General features: G+C 46.5%; 1 protein-coding gene across 10 annotated transcripts in view; it reads left to right on the forward strand.

Annotated features, from left to right (window-relative positions):
* Positions 1–12703, forward strand: part of UNC79 (unc-79 homolog, NALCN channel complex subunit) — a 248546-nt gene extending 235843 nt beyond the window's left edge. For all 10 annotated transcript variants that reach the window (XM_046010109.1, XM_046010111.1, XM_046010112.1 and 7 more), the window contains 3 exons: positions 96–173; positions 10574–10615; positions 12325–12703. In XM_046010109.1, coding sequence (XP_045866065.1) covers positions 96–173; positions 10574–10615; positions 12325–12525 — 321 coding nt within the window. In that variant the 3' untranslated portion in view covers positions 12526–12703. The remainder of the gene's footprint in view (positions 1–95; positions 174–10573; positions 10616–12324) is intronic.
* The last annotated feature ends 8275 nt before the right edge of the window (positions 12704–20978 follow it).

The raw sequence follows: 20978 nt of genomic DNA on the forward strand, positions 1-20978 counted from the left end.
TGGACACAGGACATGGGTTGCCTATGGCTATAGACGAGGTTTCAAGGTGTGTGGATCACTGGGAATGGAATTGATTTTCATATTTGTTGTTTCAGATGGTAGAAATGGTGTGTCTCCATGTGATCAGTTTGATGGAGGCATTGCAAGAATGCAATTCAACAATTTTTGTCAAGGTAGGAAAATCTTACGATTTTTATAGACCATTTCTTGCTCCTAAAAACAAATGTGGATTTACTTGGAATGTGCCTTTGAAGAGGAAAATAAAACTGATTTGATTTTGACTTTCAGAGTCAGGGGCTGGAGGTTTCAGGCTCATGTAACCGCCCTTCCCCAAATGGTTATCATGATATTTTTGCTCGCTCTTTACCACTGTGACTGACTCTAGCTGGGTTAGAGATGCTGGACCATGAATGCATGTTAAGACAAGTCATGAAAATAGTACTGGACAACATTGATCTGAAAATGACCTTATAAAAATTGGTTGGGGGTGCCTCACCTTGCAGGATATCCAGAAAACCAAGGAAAATAGTCTGTCATTGTTGAACTTGGGTAGCTAGTGTTTTTCTCTAAGGTAAATTAATTTCGTTTCTAATATTACCATACTAAATCACTGTTTAGTGTATGAAAGTAATTTAAGTATTTGTCACCTGCCCAAGGACATCGGAGGCATACATGGTAAAAAAATTAGACTAAAGAAGAACTTTGGTTTCTCTATCTTTTCTTTTTTACTTCCCCTCTTCTTCCTTTCCTTCCTGTCCTTCCGTCTCTTCTCACTGATTCTTCCCCCTCCTCTACCTGTTCCACCAGCTGTTTACCTGTGTGTGCATTTTCTGTTCTCTCCACCACCATTACCAACCTCCACCACACAGAGGGCATCAGTCTGGGACCTTATAACTTGCTGTTTCGTGCCTTGGTTGACCCTATTCTTGGATAAAGTTCACTTGTCAAGTTAACTCCCATAATGCTGAAGAAAAGCAACCCATTTTCAGGGAAAACCTGACTGTCATCAGAACACTGCAAAGCACCTGGTTCAAATGGGCTAGATAGAGCTTGCTGGTCCACAGCAAAAGTTGACACCATGAGGGAAACTCTATGACTGACACTCAGATGACCATACGTGACTTTATTTTTTATGAATTTATCAAAAGTATAATTTTGATGCAGTAAACTATATATATTTAAAATGTACAATTTGGTAAGTCTTCACATTTATTACACCCATGAAAACATCACCATAATCAAGGTAATGAACATATCCCTCCCCCCCCCAAAGTTTTCCCATATCCTTTCATCTTTCTAGTCTGTCTTTGCCACCATTCCTGTATCCTACCTCCCCATCCGCAGGCAACTGTTGGTCTCTTTTCTGTCACTATTAGCTAGTTTGCATTTTCTAGAATTTTATGTAAGTGGACTTAGAGAATACTTAAGCTTTCTCCCTGCTGCCTTCTCTCATTCAGAAATCTATTACAATTAATCCATTTGGTTGCATGTATCAGCAGATCATTTCTTTTTCTCTCTGGGTAGCTTTCCACGATGTGGCTGTATCACGTTTTGTGTATCCATTCATCAGTTAGTGGACATCTGGGCTCTTTTCAGTTTGGGGTTATCACAAAGAAAGCTGCTGTGAATATTGACATACAAGTGTTTGTGTAGATGTATGCTTTCACGTATGTTGGATGAACGCCGAGGAGCAGACTGGCCAGGCCGTATGATATGTGTATAACTTTTCAAGAAACTGACAACCTGTTTTCCTAAGTGATTGTGCCCTGTTGCGTTCATAGCAGCAGTGTGTGAGCATTTCAGTTGCTACACACCTTTGTCAACATTTCCATTTTAGTCAGTACTTCCATGTAGTCAGTCTTCCATTTTAGTCACCCTACAGATTGTGTCCTGGGATCTCACCATGGGTTTAAATTGCATGTCCCTGTTGACAGGTGACATTAAACATCTTTTCATGTGCTTACTTGCTATCTGCGTATCTGCTTGGTGATGTGTCTGTTAAAACTATTTACCAACTTTTTTTTAGTTGGGATGGATTTTTTTCTTATAATTGAATTTTAAGACATATATCCCTTATCAGAGATGGGATTTGCAAAGATTTTCTCTGCAGTTGTCTTTTCATTATCTTAGCAGTGTCTTGTGAAGTATAGATGGTCTTAATTTTGATGAAATACCATTTATCAAATGTTTCTTTTATGGATCATGCTTTAATGTTGTATTTTAAAAGATCCTTGCCTAATCCAAGGAGAACTGAGATCTTAACAATATTGAGTCTTCTGATCTATGAACACAGTGTACCTATTTTTTAAATGCTTTTGTTAACTTTTTTCCAGTAATATGTTGTAGTTTTCCATATACAGAACTAGCATATTTTTGTCAAATTCACCCCTACGTATATAATAGTTTTAGGGTATTATGAGTAGTATTTTTTTAATCTAAATTGCTGATTGTTCATTGCTAGTATTTAGAAATACAACTGATTTTATATTGATCTTTTACCCTGCTAGCTGTTAAACTCATTTATTAGTGCTAGTACCTTTTTTGCAGATTTCATCAGCTTCTCTGTATAGACAATTGTGTCATGTATAAGTAAAGGCAATTCTCTTTCTTCCTTTCCAGTCTTTATACCTTTTATTTCTTTATCTTGTCACATTGCTGTGGCTAGATCCTCTAGTACACGTTGAATAGAAGTCATTAGAGTGGGAAACCTTGCCTTGTTCCTGATCTGAAGAAAAATGCATCCATCTTTCCTCATTAAATATTAGCTATCAGTTTTCCTAGGTATTCTTTGTGAAACTGAACAAGGTTCCCTTCAATTCCTGGTCAGCTATGAATTTTTGTCAGGAATAAATGTAGGACTTTTCAAATACTTTTCTTACATTTATGGAGATGGTTGTTAGACTATTCTTTCTTGGCTGTTAACAAGGTAAATTTTATGGATTGATTTTTGTATATTAAACCAATCTTGTATTCCTGGGACAAACCATACTTGGGTGTGATGTGTATTACCTATCCTTTTCTGAATTCTGTTTGCTAACATTTTAAAATAACTTTTTACATTGGTGTTCATAAGGGATGTTGGACTGTAGTTTTTCTTTTCTAGCAATAAATATTTTAGGTTTTGGTATCAGGGTAATGATAACCTCACAGAGTGATTTGGGAAGTATCCCTCCTTTTCTGTTTTGTAAAAAAGTTTTGTATAGATTTGGTGTTATTTTTTCCCTTGAATATTTGATAGAATTGGGCTTAAAATTTTCTTTGCAGAAGGGTTTTAAATTTATAGATCCAATTTCTTTAATAGATATAAGGCTGTTTAGGTTTTCTGCTTATTCTTGAGTGATCCTTGGGGTAGTGTATGTCTTTCAAAGAATTTGTCCATTTCATCAAAGTAGTCAATTTTATTGGCATGAAGTTGTTCATAATATACTTTCAAGAGCTGTAGAATCAGTCGTTATGCTACCTCTTTAATTCCTGACATTGGTGATTTGTGGCTTTTTATTTTTTTCCGGTCAGTCTGTATAGAGACATGTGAATTCCAGTGAGTTTTTGATTGAAAAACAATAACCAGCTTTTGAGTTGTTTTCATTGATTTTCTGTGTTTTGTTTCATTGACTTCTATTTATTATATTCTCCCTTCTGATGACTTCAGCTTTAATTCACTCTCATCTATTATAAGTTTCCCTCTAAGCACTGGTTTAGTGGCATCCCACAATGCGGTATGTTGTGTTCTCATTTACATTCAGCTTAAAATACTTTTAAAATTCCTTTCACTTTATTTTCTTGACTCATTTTTGGTTACTTAGAAACATATTAGGCAGTTTCCAAATATTTGGAAATTTTCTAGTTAATGGGTTTTTAGTTCCTATTTGTGGTCCGAGAACATACTATATATAATTTCAGTCATTTTAATTTATTGAGACTGATTTTATAGGCTATGTTGGTAAATGCCCTGTGTGCACTGGAAAGAATGTGTCTTCTGCTGTTGTTGGGTATAGTGTCCTATGCTGCTTGGTTCAAGGTCATTGGTCGTGTTGTCCAAGTCTTCGATATCTTTCCTTCTATCTGCTTATTCTATCAATTACTGAGAAAGAGGTATTGAAATATCTCTATTGAAAGGGGTATCTGAAAATCTCTTGTGGATTTGTTTATTCATCTTTTCAGGTTTACCAGTTTTTGCTTCATGTATTTTGAATCTCTGTTATTAGATGTATAAATGTTTAAGATTATTAGGTCTTCCTGATGAAATGAATTCTTCAGGGGCTGTCTTTATCCTCAGTAATCATCTCTGCTGTGAACAGCACTTTGATGTTAATAAAGGCAGTGCAGGTTTTCTTTGACTATGGTCAAAGAAATGGATGGTATATCTTTTTCTATCCTTTTATTTTTAACTTATTTAAACTTTATGTTTACAGTATATTTCTTACAGACAGTGCGTAGCTAGATGTTGCATTTCTTTTAAGTCCAGTCTGACAATCGCTTCCTTTTAATTGGGGGTGTCTAAACTGTCTTCATTTAATGTGTTTTGTGCCATTGTTGGGTCTAACACTATCATCTTACAATTTGTTTTCTATATTTTCCATCTGTTCTTTGTCTCCTGTTGTTTTTTTTTTTCATTTGCTTTCTGTTGGATTGAGATGTTAGCAATTAAGTTTTGGCTATAATTTCCTCTTCAAAGGAAAAGGAAGCTAAGGTTGTTATTCTGAGAAACTTCTGTACTATTGTCAATGTTTAGTGCTCTAAATTTTTTCCTTTAGCTGCATTCTTCCAGATATTCTCATTTCCATTCAATTCAAAATATTTACTAATTTTCCTTTTGGTTTCTTCTTTTCCCACAAGTTATTTAGAAGTAGACATGTGTTCTTTAGTTATCTTATTAGCTGTATGTTTTAGTTGGTTTTTTGTGTGGCTGATTTGGAGTTCATGGTATACATTTTTAAATTATCACCCTCTACCTTCCAGTAATATACCACTTTGTGTATGTAGGTGGATTTCCAGCCTCGGCTTTGTGCTCTTACTGTCATCTGTTTTACTCCCACATATGTTATAAACCAAACCACACGCTCTTACTGTTTTTGCTTTAAGCAGTCAATTGTCTCTTAAAGACTTAGCATTTTTTTCACTATTTATTTATATTTGCTATTATTGCCATATTTATACTTGCCATTTTCAGTCTTTTTCTCTCCTTATATAGATCTAACTTCGCTCTTTCTTCTGTTCAAAGGACTTCCTTTACTATTTTTTAAAAAGATTTTATTTATTTGAGAGAGAGTATGAAAGGGGAAAAGGTCAGAGAGAGGAGACTCCCCACTAAGCAGGGAGTCCAATGAGGGACTTCATCCCAGGACTCTGGGATCATGACCTGAGCTGAAGGCAGTCCCTTAGCCAACTGAGCCACCCAGGCATCCTCCTTTACCATTTCTTACACAGGTCTGCTGGTGATTGATTCCTTTGCTCTTTTATGTGAGAAAGTATGTACTTTGCCTTTGTTTTTGGAAGGTATTTTCACTGGGTATTGAATTCTAGATTCAAAGGTTGGATTTTTTTTTTCAGTGCTTCAAAGATGTTGCTCTTTACGGTCTTCTTGCTTTCATAGTTTCCAACAAGAAATCTCTATTATTCTAATTTTTTTCTTCTGTATGTAATATGTCCTTTTTTCTTTTCTTTTTTTTTTTTTTTTTTTTTGCTTCTTTTAAGATTTTCTCTTTACCATTATTGTTAAGTAATTTGATGATGAAACACCCGAGTATAGTTTTCTTCATGTTTCTTATGCTTGGGTTTGTGGGGCTTCTTGGATCTATGGATTTAGTTTTCTTTATATTTGGAAAATATCAACTATTGTTTCTTTAAATATTTCCTTCTATGCCTCTACTTGACATACTAAGTATTTCCTTTACCTTCTTGACCATATTGAATATAGTTATAATAACTGTTCTAATGTCCTTCTCTACTAATTCTGTTATATGTATCATTTTGAGGTCTTTTCCAATTGATTGATTTTTTTCTTTTTTGTTTTTTTTCTTTTTATTTATTTTGGAGGGGTGGGGCTAGCAGAGGAAGAAGCAGAGAGACAATCTTAAGTAGGCTCCATGCCCAGTGCGGAGCCCAGGGTGGGACTTGATCTCACAACCCTGAGATTATGACCTGAGCTGAAATCAAGAGTTGGGTGCTTAACCAACTAAGCCACCCAGGTGCCCCTCCAATTGATTGATTTTTATTCTCATTATAGGTCATCTTTTCCTGCTTCTTTGCATGCCTGGTGATTTTTTTATTACATTCTTGACATTTTGAATTTACTTTCTTGGGTGCTGGATATTTTTGTATCTCTAAAAAATAATTTTTGAGCTGTGTTCTGTGATATTGTGAAATTATTTTGGTAGTTTTTTCCTTTTGATATTTGCTTTTAAGCCTTGTCAGGTGATCAGAGCTGCATTTCATCTAGAGCTAATGTTTCTTCACCACTAAGTAATAGCCTTTTGAGTATTGTACTTGATACTCTGTTAGTTAAAGAATTTAAAGTCGGGGCACCTGGGTGGCTCAGTTGTTGGGCATCTGCCTTTGGCTCAGGTCATGGTCCTGCGGTCCAGGGATCGAGCCCCACATCAGGCTCCCTGCTACACGGGAAGCCTGCTTCTCCCTCTCCCACTCCCCCTGCTTGTGTTCTGTCTCTCGCTGTGTCTCTCTCTGTCAAACAAATAAATAAAATCTTTTAAAAAAGAAAGAATTCAAATTAAAAAAAAAATTGCCCACTCTCACTAGTTTGTGGGAATACCAACGGTTGCTGGCACTGTGTGGTTGCCGCTCTAATCTTTTTGGGTTGTTTTTTCTTCAGCCTTGGGTAGTTTTCTCACATGTGTGCACTGATCAGTGTGTAGCTGACGACTCAAGGGGGACCTTTTACAGATCTTCAGAGTTCCCTCTTGCTGTCTTTCTCTCTTTCTGTGCAGCTCCCTCCTCTCCAGTACTCTGCCTGACAAACTACACACCTCGGCCTCCCTGGGCTCCCCGATCCGTCTCTTTAACTCAGAAAGACAGTCAGGCTCTGTCCAGGTCCTGCAAGCTTTCTAGGCAGTAAGCTAGGATAATTGTAGGGCTTACCTTGTTTCCTCTCCCTTGGGGATCACTGAACTGCCCTGATGCCCAGGATCTAAAAACCACTGTTTCATATACTCTATCTGAAATTTTAATTGTTGCAGGCAGGAGGGTAAATCTGGTCTTTGTTACTCCATCTTTGCTGAAGAAGAAAGTTTCACACCTAATTTTAGTTTTGAGAACTGGAGCAAGCATGGAGTGAAATGAATGCAATTTACCTGAGCAGAAAATCTTTATTCTGTAGAGTAAACCAAGATAAGAGGAAAAGTATTACTTTTATTTTGGTGAAAAACAACCTTTTTTTTTTAATGTCCTTCAGTTTTCTAGATATCATTTCTGGAGAGGAAAAAAAAAAAAAAACCCCAGCCAACTTTATTATCACATTACAGAACCCAGAATAAATAACATCTAATTCTTACTGACAGCTTTGTAGGAGCCACTAGCAAAAGGGAATGGAAATGAATGTTACTCAGTAAGTCAAATTAGCATTCCTGAAATAGGATGACTGTTAGATTATATAATGCTATCAATAATGAGATTTAACTTGAAAGCTTTAGTCATGAGATTCATAAATGACAAACCTGAAGGTCCTTTGCAGATACATATTAGCATGATATGGTCACATGTTTCATAAATGGGCTAATAGCAAAAACCAACCTCACTATTCCCCTTGATTGCCTCATATAGTCTTTGAGCTCCAAGAATAGCTCTGGGAAAGGTGTCCACCCAGGGTCAGAGTGCTCAGTGCTTCCTGGCTCCTACCCTGCTCAGTCCCTCAGGATCTTAACAGGAGCTTAGTTTGGGTCTTTCCTAAATACCTGGAAGCATATGGCCCTGCTCCTTATTAAATAGGTCAAAACTCAACAAAAGTTTGTAGACACTAGGACCCTTAGATTTGTTTTGCTTTGGTTTTGTTTTTGGTGTTTTTTTGTTTGTTTGTTTTTTGGGTTTTTTTGTTTTATAGACATTGGAGAGGAAGTGGTCAGACTAGTTTATTTTTTCCCAATCAGAATGTTTGCGTGAGCCAGTCCTGCTAATGGCCAGAGAGCATAGCTTTATCTGCCACTGACCTTTGTAATCCCACAGTTTGTTATAAGGGTTGGTGGTTGGAGGAAGCAGGGAGAAAATGTTGCTTTCTGATTAAAAAAAAAAAATTGTATTTTCTGATATTTTGAGTTTTAGTCCAATTACACTGTACGCTATTCCAAACACAACATTCGTGCTAGAGAAGTCCTGCATGGCTCCAAGATGAGCACTGTGTTTATGAGTGAGCATCAGTGCCAGTGAAATGAGCAAACTGTACATCTCGACAGAATGCTCAAAGCAAAACAATAGCCAGATTGAGTCTTGGGAGGAAAAGCATAGAGAGAAATGTAGTTTCTCACTTCATCAAGTTGTGTGTACGTGTGTGTGTGTGTGCATGCGTGCGGGTGTGCGTGTGTGTGTGTGTTGATGAGCTAAATGAGTGTGGCAGCCCGTGGCCGTGACTAGTGAACAGAGAGGTTATTGGTACACTGTCCCCCATCCCAGCAGGCCTCCTGCTGGTTCTTTCATTTTCCTCAGGGCACAGCTCCTCCAGTTTGCCCAGGATGGAAACCTCAGCTTCTGCTCTTTTCCTCGCTCCAAAGAGCAGACTTGGGGTCTCTCAGATTGTGTCTGCAGGCATCACCCTTCTTCCTCTCCAAAGCCACCCCTGGTCTTACCTGGACCATCGGGGCAGCGTGCTCCACCCACCCACCCCACCCCCCGGCCCCCAGCCTCCACTCTCCACACCTGTCCTCTCCCTAGTCTGCAGATTGCTGCCATGATGATCTTTCTGGAGCCCAGTTCCGCTAGCAGTGAACGGGGCTCCCCTCTTCAGAAGTTATACTAGATTTGGAAACAATCCCAGGTCATCATGGGTGGGTGGTGAAGGGCCTCCCTTCCACTTTGCTAAACTTGTTTCTCGTGACCCCCCTCCTGAGAACCTCAGGCTTCAGCATCACCTGAATCCCTCCCACCTCCACCTCCCCCTGCACTCCGCCACCTGTGGGCCTCACTTCCTGGAGTGTGCCCTTGTTTTCGTGGCTAGAGCTGCTGGGACGGTCCCATGGCCTAGGCAGCTGAAACACAGAAACTTCTTACCCCACAGTTCTGGAAGCCAGAAGTCCAAGCTTAAGGGGTCAGCAGAGTTGTTCCTTTTGAGGGCTGTGAGGGAGAACCTGTTCCATCCTCCCCCGAACTCACTTTGGGGATTGGTGGGCAATCTTTGGCGTTCTCTGGCTTGTAGACCTCTGCCTTCATCTTTGCATGGGGCTCTGCTGGTGGGCGGACCTGTGTCCAGATTTTCCCCTTTCCCTAAGAGCATCAGTCATATTGGATGAGGGGCCCACCCTACCGTAGAATGACCTCATCTTAACTCATTACATCTGCATCGATCTCTCTTCCAAATAAGGTCACATTCTGAGGCAGTGTGGGTAGGGACTACAGCATCTGTCTGGGGAGGGCACGGTTGAGCGCATGGCCACTGTACTCCTCTACTGAACAGGAGTAGAGGTTGGAAGGAACACAAAGTGGAGAGATAAGACGCATATTCGGGTGTTAGAGATCTGAGCAGTGCTATGTCTAGCCTTTCCAAATGTACCGGAACCAGCGCACCCCCCGCCCCATTTAAACCCACCAGTCAGAGAGCTGGGGAGCACCCTCTGGGAAACACTGCTCCGTCCCAGACTTCCGGATTTACGTGACCTTACGGTCCAGAGGGCTGAACCATGGCTGAGAGACCAGAGCAAGGAGAGGAGAGCCACTGCTGGAGGCCCTTGGGCTGGACATCCTGTGAGCTCCAAGGGAGGACACAGCAAAGGGGGTCAGGTGGACCAGAGGGGCTGGAGGAGGGCAAGGCTCCCACACACCTGCAGTTTGAATGCCTTGCTCCCTGTGGCAGTGGGGACCCTCTGCTCGCCTGCCTGTGGCCGCACTGTCCACACCTCTGGACAAGTCCCTCTTGCTGCCCCCCACCTTCCAGATCAGAGCCAGGCGACCTCGGGGTGTGCTTTTTTTTATACCGCTGAAGCTTTTCAGCCACCTCCCAGGGAGATTTCCTTAACAACTACGGGCAAATAGAGTCGCCGTCCTACTCGGGGGACTCAAGTTTAAAGATCCCCGTGGAGGAAATGCTATTTCAAGAAAGTGAGGATTTAATTAAATAAATACACATTTCATTTCCCGTGTGTGGTAGCTTTCAAGAGACAATCAGTCATTTACTCTAGAGCATGTGTTCCGGGCACTCGCAGGGGCACTCATTAACCTCCCAGTGCCACTGGCTCAGCAGGGTCTGGCCTCAGAAAGATGTTTTTCCGATAATGGATAACTCCGCAGCAGGGGCCCATCCCTTTGGTGATGTTAGAGGGGTTCTGTGTGCCCAGCCTTCCCGAGTGGTAGCCAAAGCTGCTGGGGGCGGGGATGGAGAATTCGAATAACACGGCTTCTGTGTTTCTCCACACAGCTGATACCTATGTGGTTGCCAATGATTCAGTCAAATATCAAGGTAAGTCATCCCTGAGTGGACCAGAAGTTCAGTTCCCTGCAGACAGGGTCAGGCCGTGAACAGGGCTCCCTGAGAAAGGTGAATTCACCCTGCTCCCGGCCTCAGAGGGCTGGCACGGCACGGGCTCTGTGGGCCAGGGAACGGGCATGCAGGCGGAGGGAACAGCAGGAGCCACGGTCGTATTATCCGCTGTGGATGAGGCTGTGAGTGGAGGGGGGACCCGAGTCTGAGCGAGGCTCGCTTCCTGACTGGAATACAGGCCTGTCCCACCTTCCGAGGACACCCCTGCGCGTCTGAGCCCAGGCATGTTCAGTGCTCTCTCCTGGTCACTTTCCGTGGGGCGCTTGGCTGGCTCGGTCGATAGACTATGCGACTTGATCTCAGGGTCGTGAGTTCAAGCCCCACGCTGGAGGTCAGATGACTTCAAATAAATTAAATAAACTTTAAAGAAAAATGGATTTTTTGTGACAGGAAGGATTCTATTAAGAAACGCTAACATTGAATGAATGACAGAACTGAGCCAGAAGGGAAGGGACCTGCCCCCTTGTGCTACCTATGAGGAAACGTGGAATCAGATAGAAGAGTCAGTTAGCCGGGGGCCCCACAGCCAGGAAGGAGAGACTCTATCCGAGTGTCTTTCCCATCTCCAGGCCCCAGCTGGAGTGCCGCATGGTCATTGTTGGGCCGGACGTCCTCCATGACTAGTCGGGGTCCCCGGGGCCTGACAGGAAGATGGCGGAGCAAGGCCCCTGCTCCACCCGGAACTGGGCTCTGTCTACGGCGCTGGGAGCACAGGGCAAGCAGGGGGCAGAGATGCAAACCTTCTTGCTGGTTTTCTTCTCAGCATCGGGGAGGGATGTCGGTGGATAGAAGGGGGCTGACCTCAAGGTCCGCAGACACCAAGACAGAAGTGCAGCCATCAACAGGGACTTGCAGGCTCTGAGTCGGGGTCGTGGTGTTGGTGCCGTTTGTGGCCACAGGTGGGGGGCGCCTGCACTGCTGAAAACCTGTGAAAACGGTGGCTCGGTCCAGATTGCCCTTGTCCCCCCCACTCCGCCTTCAGGAAATCGAAACCCGAGGCCAACAGAGCTTATAACCTAGCCTCTTCTCGGGCAGTACTGTGAGAACAGAGAGACCGTAATCGTGATTAAAATGCAAAGAAGAACGATTATGTGCCCACTTTGGTTCTAAGCCCTCCATTAACTCACCCTTAAAGGAAAACCCCACGAGGTGTTACTGTCCCCAGTTTGCCCAGGAGAAAAGTCAAACACAGACGGAAATACCTTGTTCCCAGAGTTGTCCACAGAGGAGCCCGGACCTGGGAGCTGGCGGCAGAGCCTGCGTGGTGCCCGGCTCCTGGGGGATGGCGCACGCGCGTGTGTGTGTGTGTGTGTGTGTGTGTGTGTGTGTCCGTCCCCACCCAGCTTGTCAGCTTTACGTCCCCCTTGCAGCAAATGGGTCGGGATGGGAATGGCACTACGTGGATGGATCTGGGCCGGAGTGACTTGAGAGTCCCTGGCCCTGGTCCGCGTCCCCCACCCTGTCCACAGCCAGATGTGAGAGCTGGCCTCTGTGCTGAGGCCCGATGGCCCTGGAGCCCCACGGGAGGGCTCTGCCTGCAGGAGAAGCCCGGGCTGGTGCTCCCTTGGGTGGAGCCCGGACCGTCAAGTGAGAGAAACTAAACCCGCTGTCTCGCCCTTCCTCAACAGCACTTATCGGCCGGACTGCAGCTTCGCCTCCAGGCCATTCAGAACAACGTGAACCTCCACAGCCTGAGGACACTGCCCGGCTCGGCCCCGAGCAGCGCGGGCCTCGTGGCCCTCCGCAAGTGGCTCCGGTGTACCCAGTTCAAAATGGCCCAGGTGGAGATCCAGTCTTCGGACGCCGCCTCTCAGTTTTATCCTCTGTGAGCGGACTCCTCGGCTCTCAGTGGCAACACTCTGGTTTAGCAATAATGGGTTTCAAAAAAAAAACAAAACAATTTGATCCAAGCAGGTTGGGGAACATATCGGTACTGTACATTCTCTTTCTAGTTTAGTAAAAAAAAAAAAAAAAAAAAAAAAAAGACGTGCAAAGGCCGGAGAGGGCCAAAAAAAATGAAGCTTTCTTGCTACACATCTTTCTGATGACTCCTTGGGCTATATCTGATTAAGTGTTTCCTTACATTATTTTTTAAGAAACCAAATCATTTTTCTTTAACTAACTTCTATTTTTTTTAAGAAAAAAAAAAACAAAACAACAGACTGGTGGGTACTCACAGAAAAGTTGTATAAGTCCCCCGTTGCTATTTTTGATGATAGAGAATAAATAGGGTTTTTGAAACCTTTGTAGTGTTTTTTCTTAAAATCCACTCTTGGCAATGCAATAAAAAAAAAAAAAACCGTCACCATAAGCCAGTGACACTTGACTGAAGCTTTTTGTCATTATCCTGGGAAAAGTGGCAGGTTGCAAGGACCATTACAAAGTGCACTTAGAAATTAGGTGATTAAACTGTGCCAATTGTTTTTTTCTTTGTTTTATAATATCATTTTCCAAAACCGTCCAGTAAGTTTTATTATTTTTAAAACCAATTTTTCAACTCATTCGTTCTAGGCTGTACTTTCTTGTAAGCTTAATGAGAACCACTTTAGTTTTGTGAATAATAAATTTTATTCTTTTGTTAACACTTGTATACACTTCCATTTAGAACTGTAGATTGCGCACTGGACCAGACGACCCCCCGCGCTGGCACAGAGCACGGCGCCTGGAGTTCTGTTTCACAAAACGGGATTTTAATAGTGTAAGAGCACCAAGGTTTCTGAGCACTTCTACTTAGCATTTGACTGTGCGTTCACACATCATACTTCTCTTCTCTGTCCTGTAATGCACTGATGACAAGAAGACTTACTATACATTTAAGCTGTATATTGACATGCTATTAAATGCACTTTTTTATTATCTTTGTGAGCCTGGGGTTTTTTAAAAATCAGTTTATACGTGGCTTGTAAATTTTAAAACTTCTAACTTCCTTGAAAACTAGAGTACAGTTATTGAGAGGAAAAGGCTTTTTTTCTGGTCATCTGGTAAGAGAGATACACAATTTATTTGAAGTCTGTTCTCCAGGAAGGACCTTGAGGGCATGAGGGCATTTCTTCTTTCTTTCTTTTATGTTGGTTATTATGAAGAGGACTCTTTTCTGCTGGGAAATCTGATACCTTCATGCTTCTCAGGGGAAAACAAGTCCTCAAATGTTTGTTTCACGGGAGTTCTAGAATGTCTGGGTGGTAGAGCTTCACCCCTATGAGAACTTGCAGAGAACCAGTCGGTCCCTAGATAAAGGATGTAGAAATGATCATTCTTCCTGTTTGACGTAGGAGCTCTTCCGACAGGCCTCCCCCCTGGCTAGGATGCTCCCCGTTGTGCTTGGTTATGCTTCCGTCAACGTTCTGACTTCTATAAAAGTTGTGTGTGTCTTTATCTCACGTGTAAACTGTGACAGCTTAGAGGTTATGTCCTGTCTCTGTATCCCCAGGGTCTGGCACTCACCACCAGTTTAATTAACGTCTCTTGAACAGAATGGATTCGATTAAGCAACAGGTCTTCCTGAGCTCTCCAGTGGGCTCAGTAAGGGCTGAACTGTGACCTTTTCTTTTTCAGCAGCGATTCCTGGAGCGGGTAGTGGAAACAGGCCAGGGGTGGAGGCGTTGGCTTCTTTCCGTGTGGGGGGTTTGACTGACGCCGCTCTTCATTCATCCTGAGTCCTGCTGCAGGCAGCCCCATCCTTCCAGTCGATAGACAAGGTCCGCAGTCCTCCACAAGCTCTTCTCCAACCCCGGCTCTTTCAACAGACTGCTGCCTCAGTTTCTCTTTATATTTGCATCCCCCACAAAGCGCTGGAGAGGACCCCTCAACTCAGCCCTCTTGTCTGGTCCCCCGAATGTTTCCTTTACCCCAGTCACAATCTGGGGTCTTGGCCAGACCCAGGCACATCTGTCTCCTTGCCCCTGAGAACTGTGACCCGCTGTCCTGCCAAGCGGACCCAAATACTGGGTCTTCTGGGACCCTGCCACTTTCCTGCTTTATCCAGACCAGTATGCTTCTTCTCTGGCCTACACTGTCCTCGGGCCCATCCCCCAGGGTGGTCATCTTCTTCTGGCCTTGTGTCAGCCACCCTCCCCACCCCCCAGCAAGTCAGACTCAGGCTCTTAGAAGAAGAGTTAGGGACAAGTGGCGACAGATGGCATTTGAGCAGGATTGGCCCTCATGAATCAGAGGAGAAGCCATTCACCTAGATCAGGGGTCAGCCCACCGGTTTTCGTAAGGTTTTATCAGAACTGGCCACACCCACCATGTACGTGGGGTCTGTGACCCGTTTGTGCTACAAAGGCAGAGTGAAAGAGCTGGGACAGAGATGTGTGGTTCTGAAGCCCAAAACTATTGACCATCTGCCCCTTTACGGAAAAAGTCTGCCACCCCTGGCCTGGTTGACGGCCATGGAGGGAAACCGCGTCGAACCCTCGCGTGGCCATAGCTTTCCGCCACCTCAGAGCATTTGAAATTTCACTAATACTTCCTCATCGGTACAGTGGGGACAAGGACTTATTCGACTTCATAGGGTTGTTGAGGGATAAAAGAATGCGAGGAAAGAGCAATGCCTGGAGCATGGTGAGCAGGGAAAGTGATGACTTCCTATTTTTCATGTGTTAAAGCCTGGGCGGTAAATCTACTTGCCCAAGGTCACAGGGCTAGTGAGAGGCAGAGCTGGAACTTGACCACAGAGCATCTAACCCCAACGACTCTGCTCTCAACCACTGCCCACCACAGCCCAGCCCCACGTGGCAGCCTGACGGCAGCAGAGGGCACAGAGACTCCAACAAATTTTGCCTGATCCAGAGTTGGCCAGTATGGATCATTGGCTTGGAGAAGGGCCAAGGCGTAGGCTCAGTTCTCCATTGGCTGCGGAATCCTGCTGACTTCAGAGTGCGAACGGAACATTCTGAGATGCCCAAGGGGAGACTGAGCCAAAATCTGCAAATGTGTAGATTCTCTGATTGTGTGCAATGGACATGCCTCTTACTAGTTGGGTGACCTCGGACAAGTTCTTCAACCTCTGGACATCTGCTTTTCCTTATCTGTAAATGGAGCCATCTACCCAGCCCCCAGGTGATGGAAAGCTCGCATGGGTGGAAGACTGTGAAGGCACTGGGAGACTGCCAGGATCTGTAGGCTGCCCGGAAGACCAGGGTCGCCTTAGGAAGACCACTCAAGGGGACAGCTCACAGCTGCAGACTCACCCGGTTTTTTTCTCCAGTTGGTCCCTTGGAAGCAAGACCTACAAGGCCATAGAGGCAAACGTGATCGATAGCCAAGGATGGCCCGTCTTCACCATGCAGGAATCCTCTCTTTGCAACCCTGTCCTTCTGCCCGTCGCCGGGATGTTTTCACCGAATCTCTTCCCAGAGGGTTTCATCTGAGGTCAAGTGCTTTCAACAACTCCATTTCGAAGCTACAGCAGACCAAATAAGGATTGGATTAGACTGGAGAAGACCAAGACTTTCTCCTGGGCTGGGGCTGAAGGGCTTCTGGGGATAGCTGGACAGCACAGATCATGTCGCGTTACTCCTTTAGTAGAATTAATTTGCAAATGTGTATATTGGGCAGATGGAGTGTTTTGACAGTAATGGAAGTGGTTGGAGCTCAGCGGACTAGTACCAGACCGTGTTTTCGTAAAAGCTGATCCCTTTGGGAGGTGGCTGAAGTCTTATTCTTAAAAGGCTGGTCAGTTCATTTCACTGACAGGAGCGACACGCAGGAAGCCTCTTGAAGAGGGTTTGAGAGAAGCCCGGAGAGCCATCATGGATCGAGTGTCTACGAAGTCCTGAGTACTTCACATAGGTTACTCTTTCTCCTCGTGGCGCCCCCTACATTGTGATTCCCAATTTGTAGATGGGGCCACTGAGGCCCAGAGGTTATATGACTTCTCCAAGGTCATGCAACTGACCATACTAGCATTAGGACCAGACAGCGTCTGACATCATGTCAGCGCTCCCCTGAGTAAACGTTGGTGTCTCTTTGCTTTTTCTGGGCTCTTTGGACTGACATGGGCCAAGAGTGTGGGGTGGAGAAGTCTGAGGGCTTTCTTGGGAGCAGCTCCATCTGATGTTTCTGTTTAGTGATCATTTATCATAAATCCCCATCAAGCCAGCATCAGCTTCTGATAAGACATTTTCTCCTTTGCTTTGGGGGAATTCATTTAGTTTTCCACTTAACATAATAGTTCTATGGCAAAGAATAAAAATGTATGAATTGAAGAGTATGGTGATGAATCGTTAGATTAGGGGTCTGCCAGGAGCTGGCTCAGCCCTGCAGACACTCGTCCCCAGGTCGTTGTAACCCTCGCTGCCACGTAGGAGGGCTGTAGATAGAGCATCTCATATCATCGTCACAAAGTGATGGGAGGAAGGCTCTTCCATTATCAGCCCCATGTTACAGATGAGAAAACTGAGGCACAGAGAGTCAATACTTAACAAAAGTCACTCAGTAAGAGGTAGAACAAAATACCTCCAAAACCCCTAGTCCCTTCTAATACATAATCGGAGAGTTAAAGACAGGTAGAGTCCTTTGCTTACTCACCTGACGGACAAGGTAGAATACTGCGGACCCGAAGTCACCACCTGGCAGGCTACTGGTTGACCTTGGCCCACAGCATGTTTAATTGGATGAGCTTCAACTTTTCTTTCTCGTTTTGGTTTGAAATCTCTGTGATGGCGCACACAGGTCCCGCTACTGATCTCCACCTCCCAAGCAGGAAGACCCCAAAATCCTTTCAGCAAAATCCTGTTGCCTCTACGTTCATCAGCAAGGCCTTGCTGGCTTCCCACATTTGCCTGCCGGGCGGGCGTGTGAGTTTGCCACCTGGTTAAGACTGACTTCCCGTTTTATGGGCTCCATCTGCAAGCCAGCAGCGAAGTAGGACTTGGGGCTGTTCTCTAAGCCCCTAGCAGCCTTGCTGCCCCCTCCCCTCCGGTGTCATTCCTCTGCCCCCACCTGCACGGCCACTGGCTGGGGCTCCTGCCCGTCCACATGCCCACGTATCCGCTTGACCTCATTTTGGGTCAGGGCTAGACTCCCCCGCCTGCTGCCCCCCAGTTTCTTCCGGCCCCCGAGAATCGGAGGTCAGCAGGTGGTGCCAGGTGAGCCCCTGGTTCCAGCTCTTCAAGGCAGGACGAGCAGGACGTTGGCAGAAGCCGCAGATTTGGCTGAACAAAGAGCTAGCTTCTTAATTATGCAGTCCAGACAGGCCCCCACCAGCAGGCCGGTGGAGAGGGGAGCCTCCCGGGGCTGCCTGGCAGACGCCCTGATTTCCTCTCCTTCAAGTGGCCACTTGGAAAAGAAAGGAACCAGCAAGTAATCAAGCGTGAAGGACAGAAACACTCCAGGTGAGGACAATCACGCCGCTGAGCCAGGGGTGCACGGAGGGGGGAGGGTGCTCTGCAGAGGGGGATCGAGCCCACTCCAGACAGTGGGGCGTACCCAGAGCCTGCCGCCCAGAGGGCTCACCATGGGGCTGAGGGCCGGGCCGGGTGGATGTCAAGGACGGGGACACAGGACAGGCCTCGACAGCCAGGTCGGTTGGCGACTTGGCCATGGACCCGTCCTCTGACCCCGTACACGTCACTTGATTTTGCTAAGCCTCAGTTTCATCAAGAGCCCGACGGAGATGGTAATGCCTTCCTTGCAGCCGGTTTATAGAGAGCAAGTGAGGTGACGCGTGTCGGGGACCTAGCGCAGAGAGCCAGCTCTAAGCCAGGATGGCGGCTAACCTTCAAGGGAACACTCGCCACTCCTAGGCGTGCCGGGCTCTGTGCTCAGCACCCAACTCTCTCGCAGCCTCGCAGCCTTCTGACTGTAATGCCACGTGACAGCTGCTGTTTTGCTGGAACGAAATCACAGCTCGCAATGGGAGTTCGCCTCCAGTTCTGAGTGCGGGCGTCCCCGCGCTGCCGGGCTTCGCGCGGTGACTCAAGGCTCCCTCCTCGCTTCTCGGCTTGAATGAGCGATGGGGGAAGTCCTCCCCACGGCAGATCCTGGTCATCCTCCGAATCTCACATGGTAAGAATACATCCTTGTGTTGTAAGGGAGATCTTAGTTTGAAAATAATCAATGGATATGTTCTTTATTCTTCTCCAGGAAACCACATTTCCCAGCCTGGCACCGTGGAAAACGTGGGCCAGGAGGAGGCTCGGCTGCAGAGAAGTTCCTATCAGAACCTGACCCCCCGGCCTCCCAGCCCTCTCACCCCCTGTCCGCGGGTGCAGACTCCAGAGTCCCTGTGGTCAGAAGAGATTGCTGCGGTCCAGGCATTTGCCTCTGGAGCCGTGGAGGGACAGAGTGCTCACCCCCAGAGACTACAAGGGCCCGGTACAGCCCTGCGGTCGTCTGTTGGGGAAGCAGCCCAGGATGGCCCCCAGACCCGCCAGGACTTCAACTGCCCCATCTGAGTTTGGCTCCCTCAGCCCGAGAGACCCCAGACACCTGCTCCGGGGTCCGCCTGGGTGTCTTCTAGAAGGGAGCAGGCCTGGCAAGTTGGCTCGAAGACTGACCATCCGTCCAGAAGACAGAGTCCTCTCGAAGAGACTAGCTCAACAGGAAGAGGCCTGAATGCCATCAGTTTGCAAATCTGGGTTTTTCTACCTCTCCCACCCCGACCCCCAATGGGGGGAGGGGGGACTCTGAAGAGTTATGTGCAATAAAGGGCTATATTTTTTCCTTATGCTCCATCTATGGTGTTAAATTCACAACCCACCATTACTCAGTTAATTAATTCCACAAATATTTCTTGTGCCAGGCAATGTTTGAGGGGCTGGAGATTTGGCCACGAATAAGACTAGACAGCAGGGAGGGCCCTGGTCAGGCACCTTCGTTCTAATGGGCGGAGAAAGGCAGTAAACCCAGGGGTCAGCACGGGCCCCTGGGCTAAGAACTTCTATACGGAAATGAACTGAGGCCGTAGAAGGGACAATGAGCAGGGGGCTCAAGAAAGCCACACAGTGACCGCTGGGGAAAGTGACGGTAAGGCCATCAGCTGGCACGCCAGGAGCAGCAGGAAGGCCAGGGTGGCTGAGCGGAGGGGCAGGGGACCAGCAGAAGGGGTTAGGGGTTAGGGTTGGGGGAGAAGCCCGTACCAGGTGGAGGACCTCGTGAGCCAGGGGAAGGAGTGTGGGTTTTATTGCAATTGTGGAAGAAGTTGCAGGCAGGTTTTTAACTCACCTGAGCTCTAACTCACCCTAGCTTTTGCGGGAGCCGCAGGGGCGGAAACAGGGAGCCAAAGGCGGGACTTTCCCTGGCATCCAGGTGGAAGGGGGGGTGCTCAGACTGGGGGTGCGGAGCGGAGTTAAGCTTGATAAGCTCAGAGTTAAGCTCGGAGCCTCAGAAATGGACATGGTAGGACTTACTGATGTATCGGCCACGGGTCCAAGGCACGGAGGTGGAAACCTGACCGTCAGGGTTTGTGCTAAGTGGAGGTGGTCCATGAGGCCAGCGGCGGAGATGAGGAAGATGGGATGCTGCGGGGCGGTGGAGGGAGAGGGAAGGGTCATGTGTGGCTGCGACGAGAGACCTGGGCACAGGAAGGGAGCCACAGGAGATGAGCAGGGAAGTTGAGGCTGGACGTGCACGCCTGGCATCAGGCGCCTATGGGGGGATTGGCAGCCCCAGGCCTGGAAGAGCTTGCTGGGGGAGTGTGGGGAGACAGAGAAGGGAGACTGACCGAGTCAGAGTCCAGGCAGAGGGGAGGCAAGTCAGCCGTGGTGCCCAGCACCTTCCTTCTCACCACCCGCGATGGTGCCCGTAGTGCCATTGGTCATCAACGGGCTGTGAACCCAAATGTGCGCTCTGAACCCCTCAGTCTGCAGTCCCAGGATCTACTCCTTTTTTGAAGTTTGACACAAAAAGTGAAATAGAAAAATTAAGTTCTCCTAAAGAAGACGCAAACCCCTGAGAATACGTCCTGCTCGAAAGGTTAAGGTCAAACCTCCAGGCAGAAGTCAGTGGCCTTTAAACTGGCCTCGCCTGGAAGTTCACAGCACACGTGCCCCAGCACCGGACCGTCCTCAGCCCTGCCCTTGGAGGACAGCTTCCGAGCGACCTCACCGATGGCTGCGCAGTGGCTGTGTGGTCACCACCCTTAGGACCCCTCCGTGTCCCTGGGCAGGGCGTGCCCTTCCTGGGGCTGGGCTTGCTCTGGCAGCAGCCTCATGTGAGCAGAGGATCCCCAGCCTGGAAGACCTCCATCGGAGCCCCTCTCTTGGGGGGCAGGGCCTGGCCCTTCTAGGAACCTCTGTTCAGAATGTCATGATCCCTGTGTGTCTGAGAGTCCAGAAAG

Source organism: Meles meles, chromosome 6 (assembly GCF_922984935.1).
Source record: "Meles meles chromosome 6, mMelMel3.1 paternal haplotype, whole genome shotgun sequence".
NCBI classification, from domain to species: domain Eukaryota; kingdom Metazoa; phylum Chordata; class Mammalia; order Carnivora; family Mustelidae; genus Meles; species Meles meles.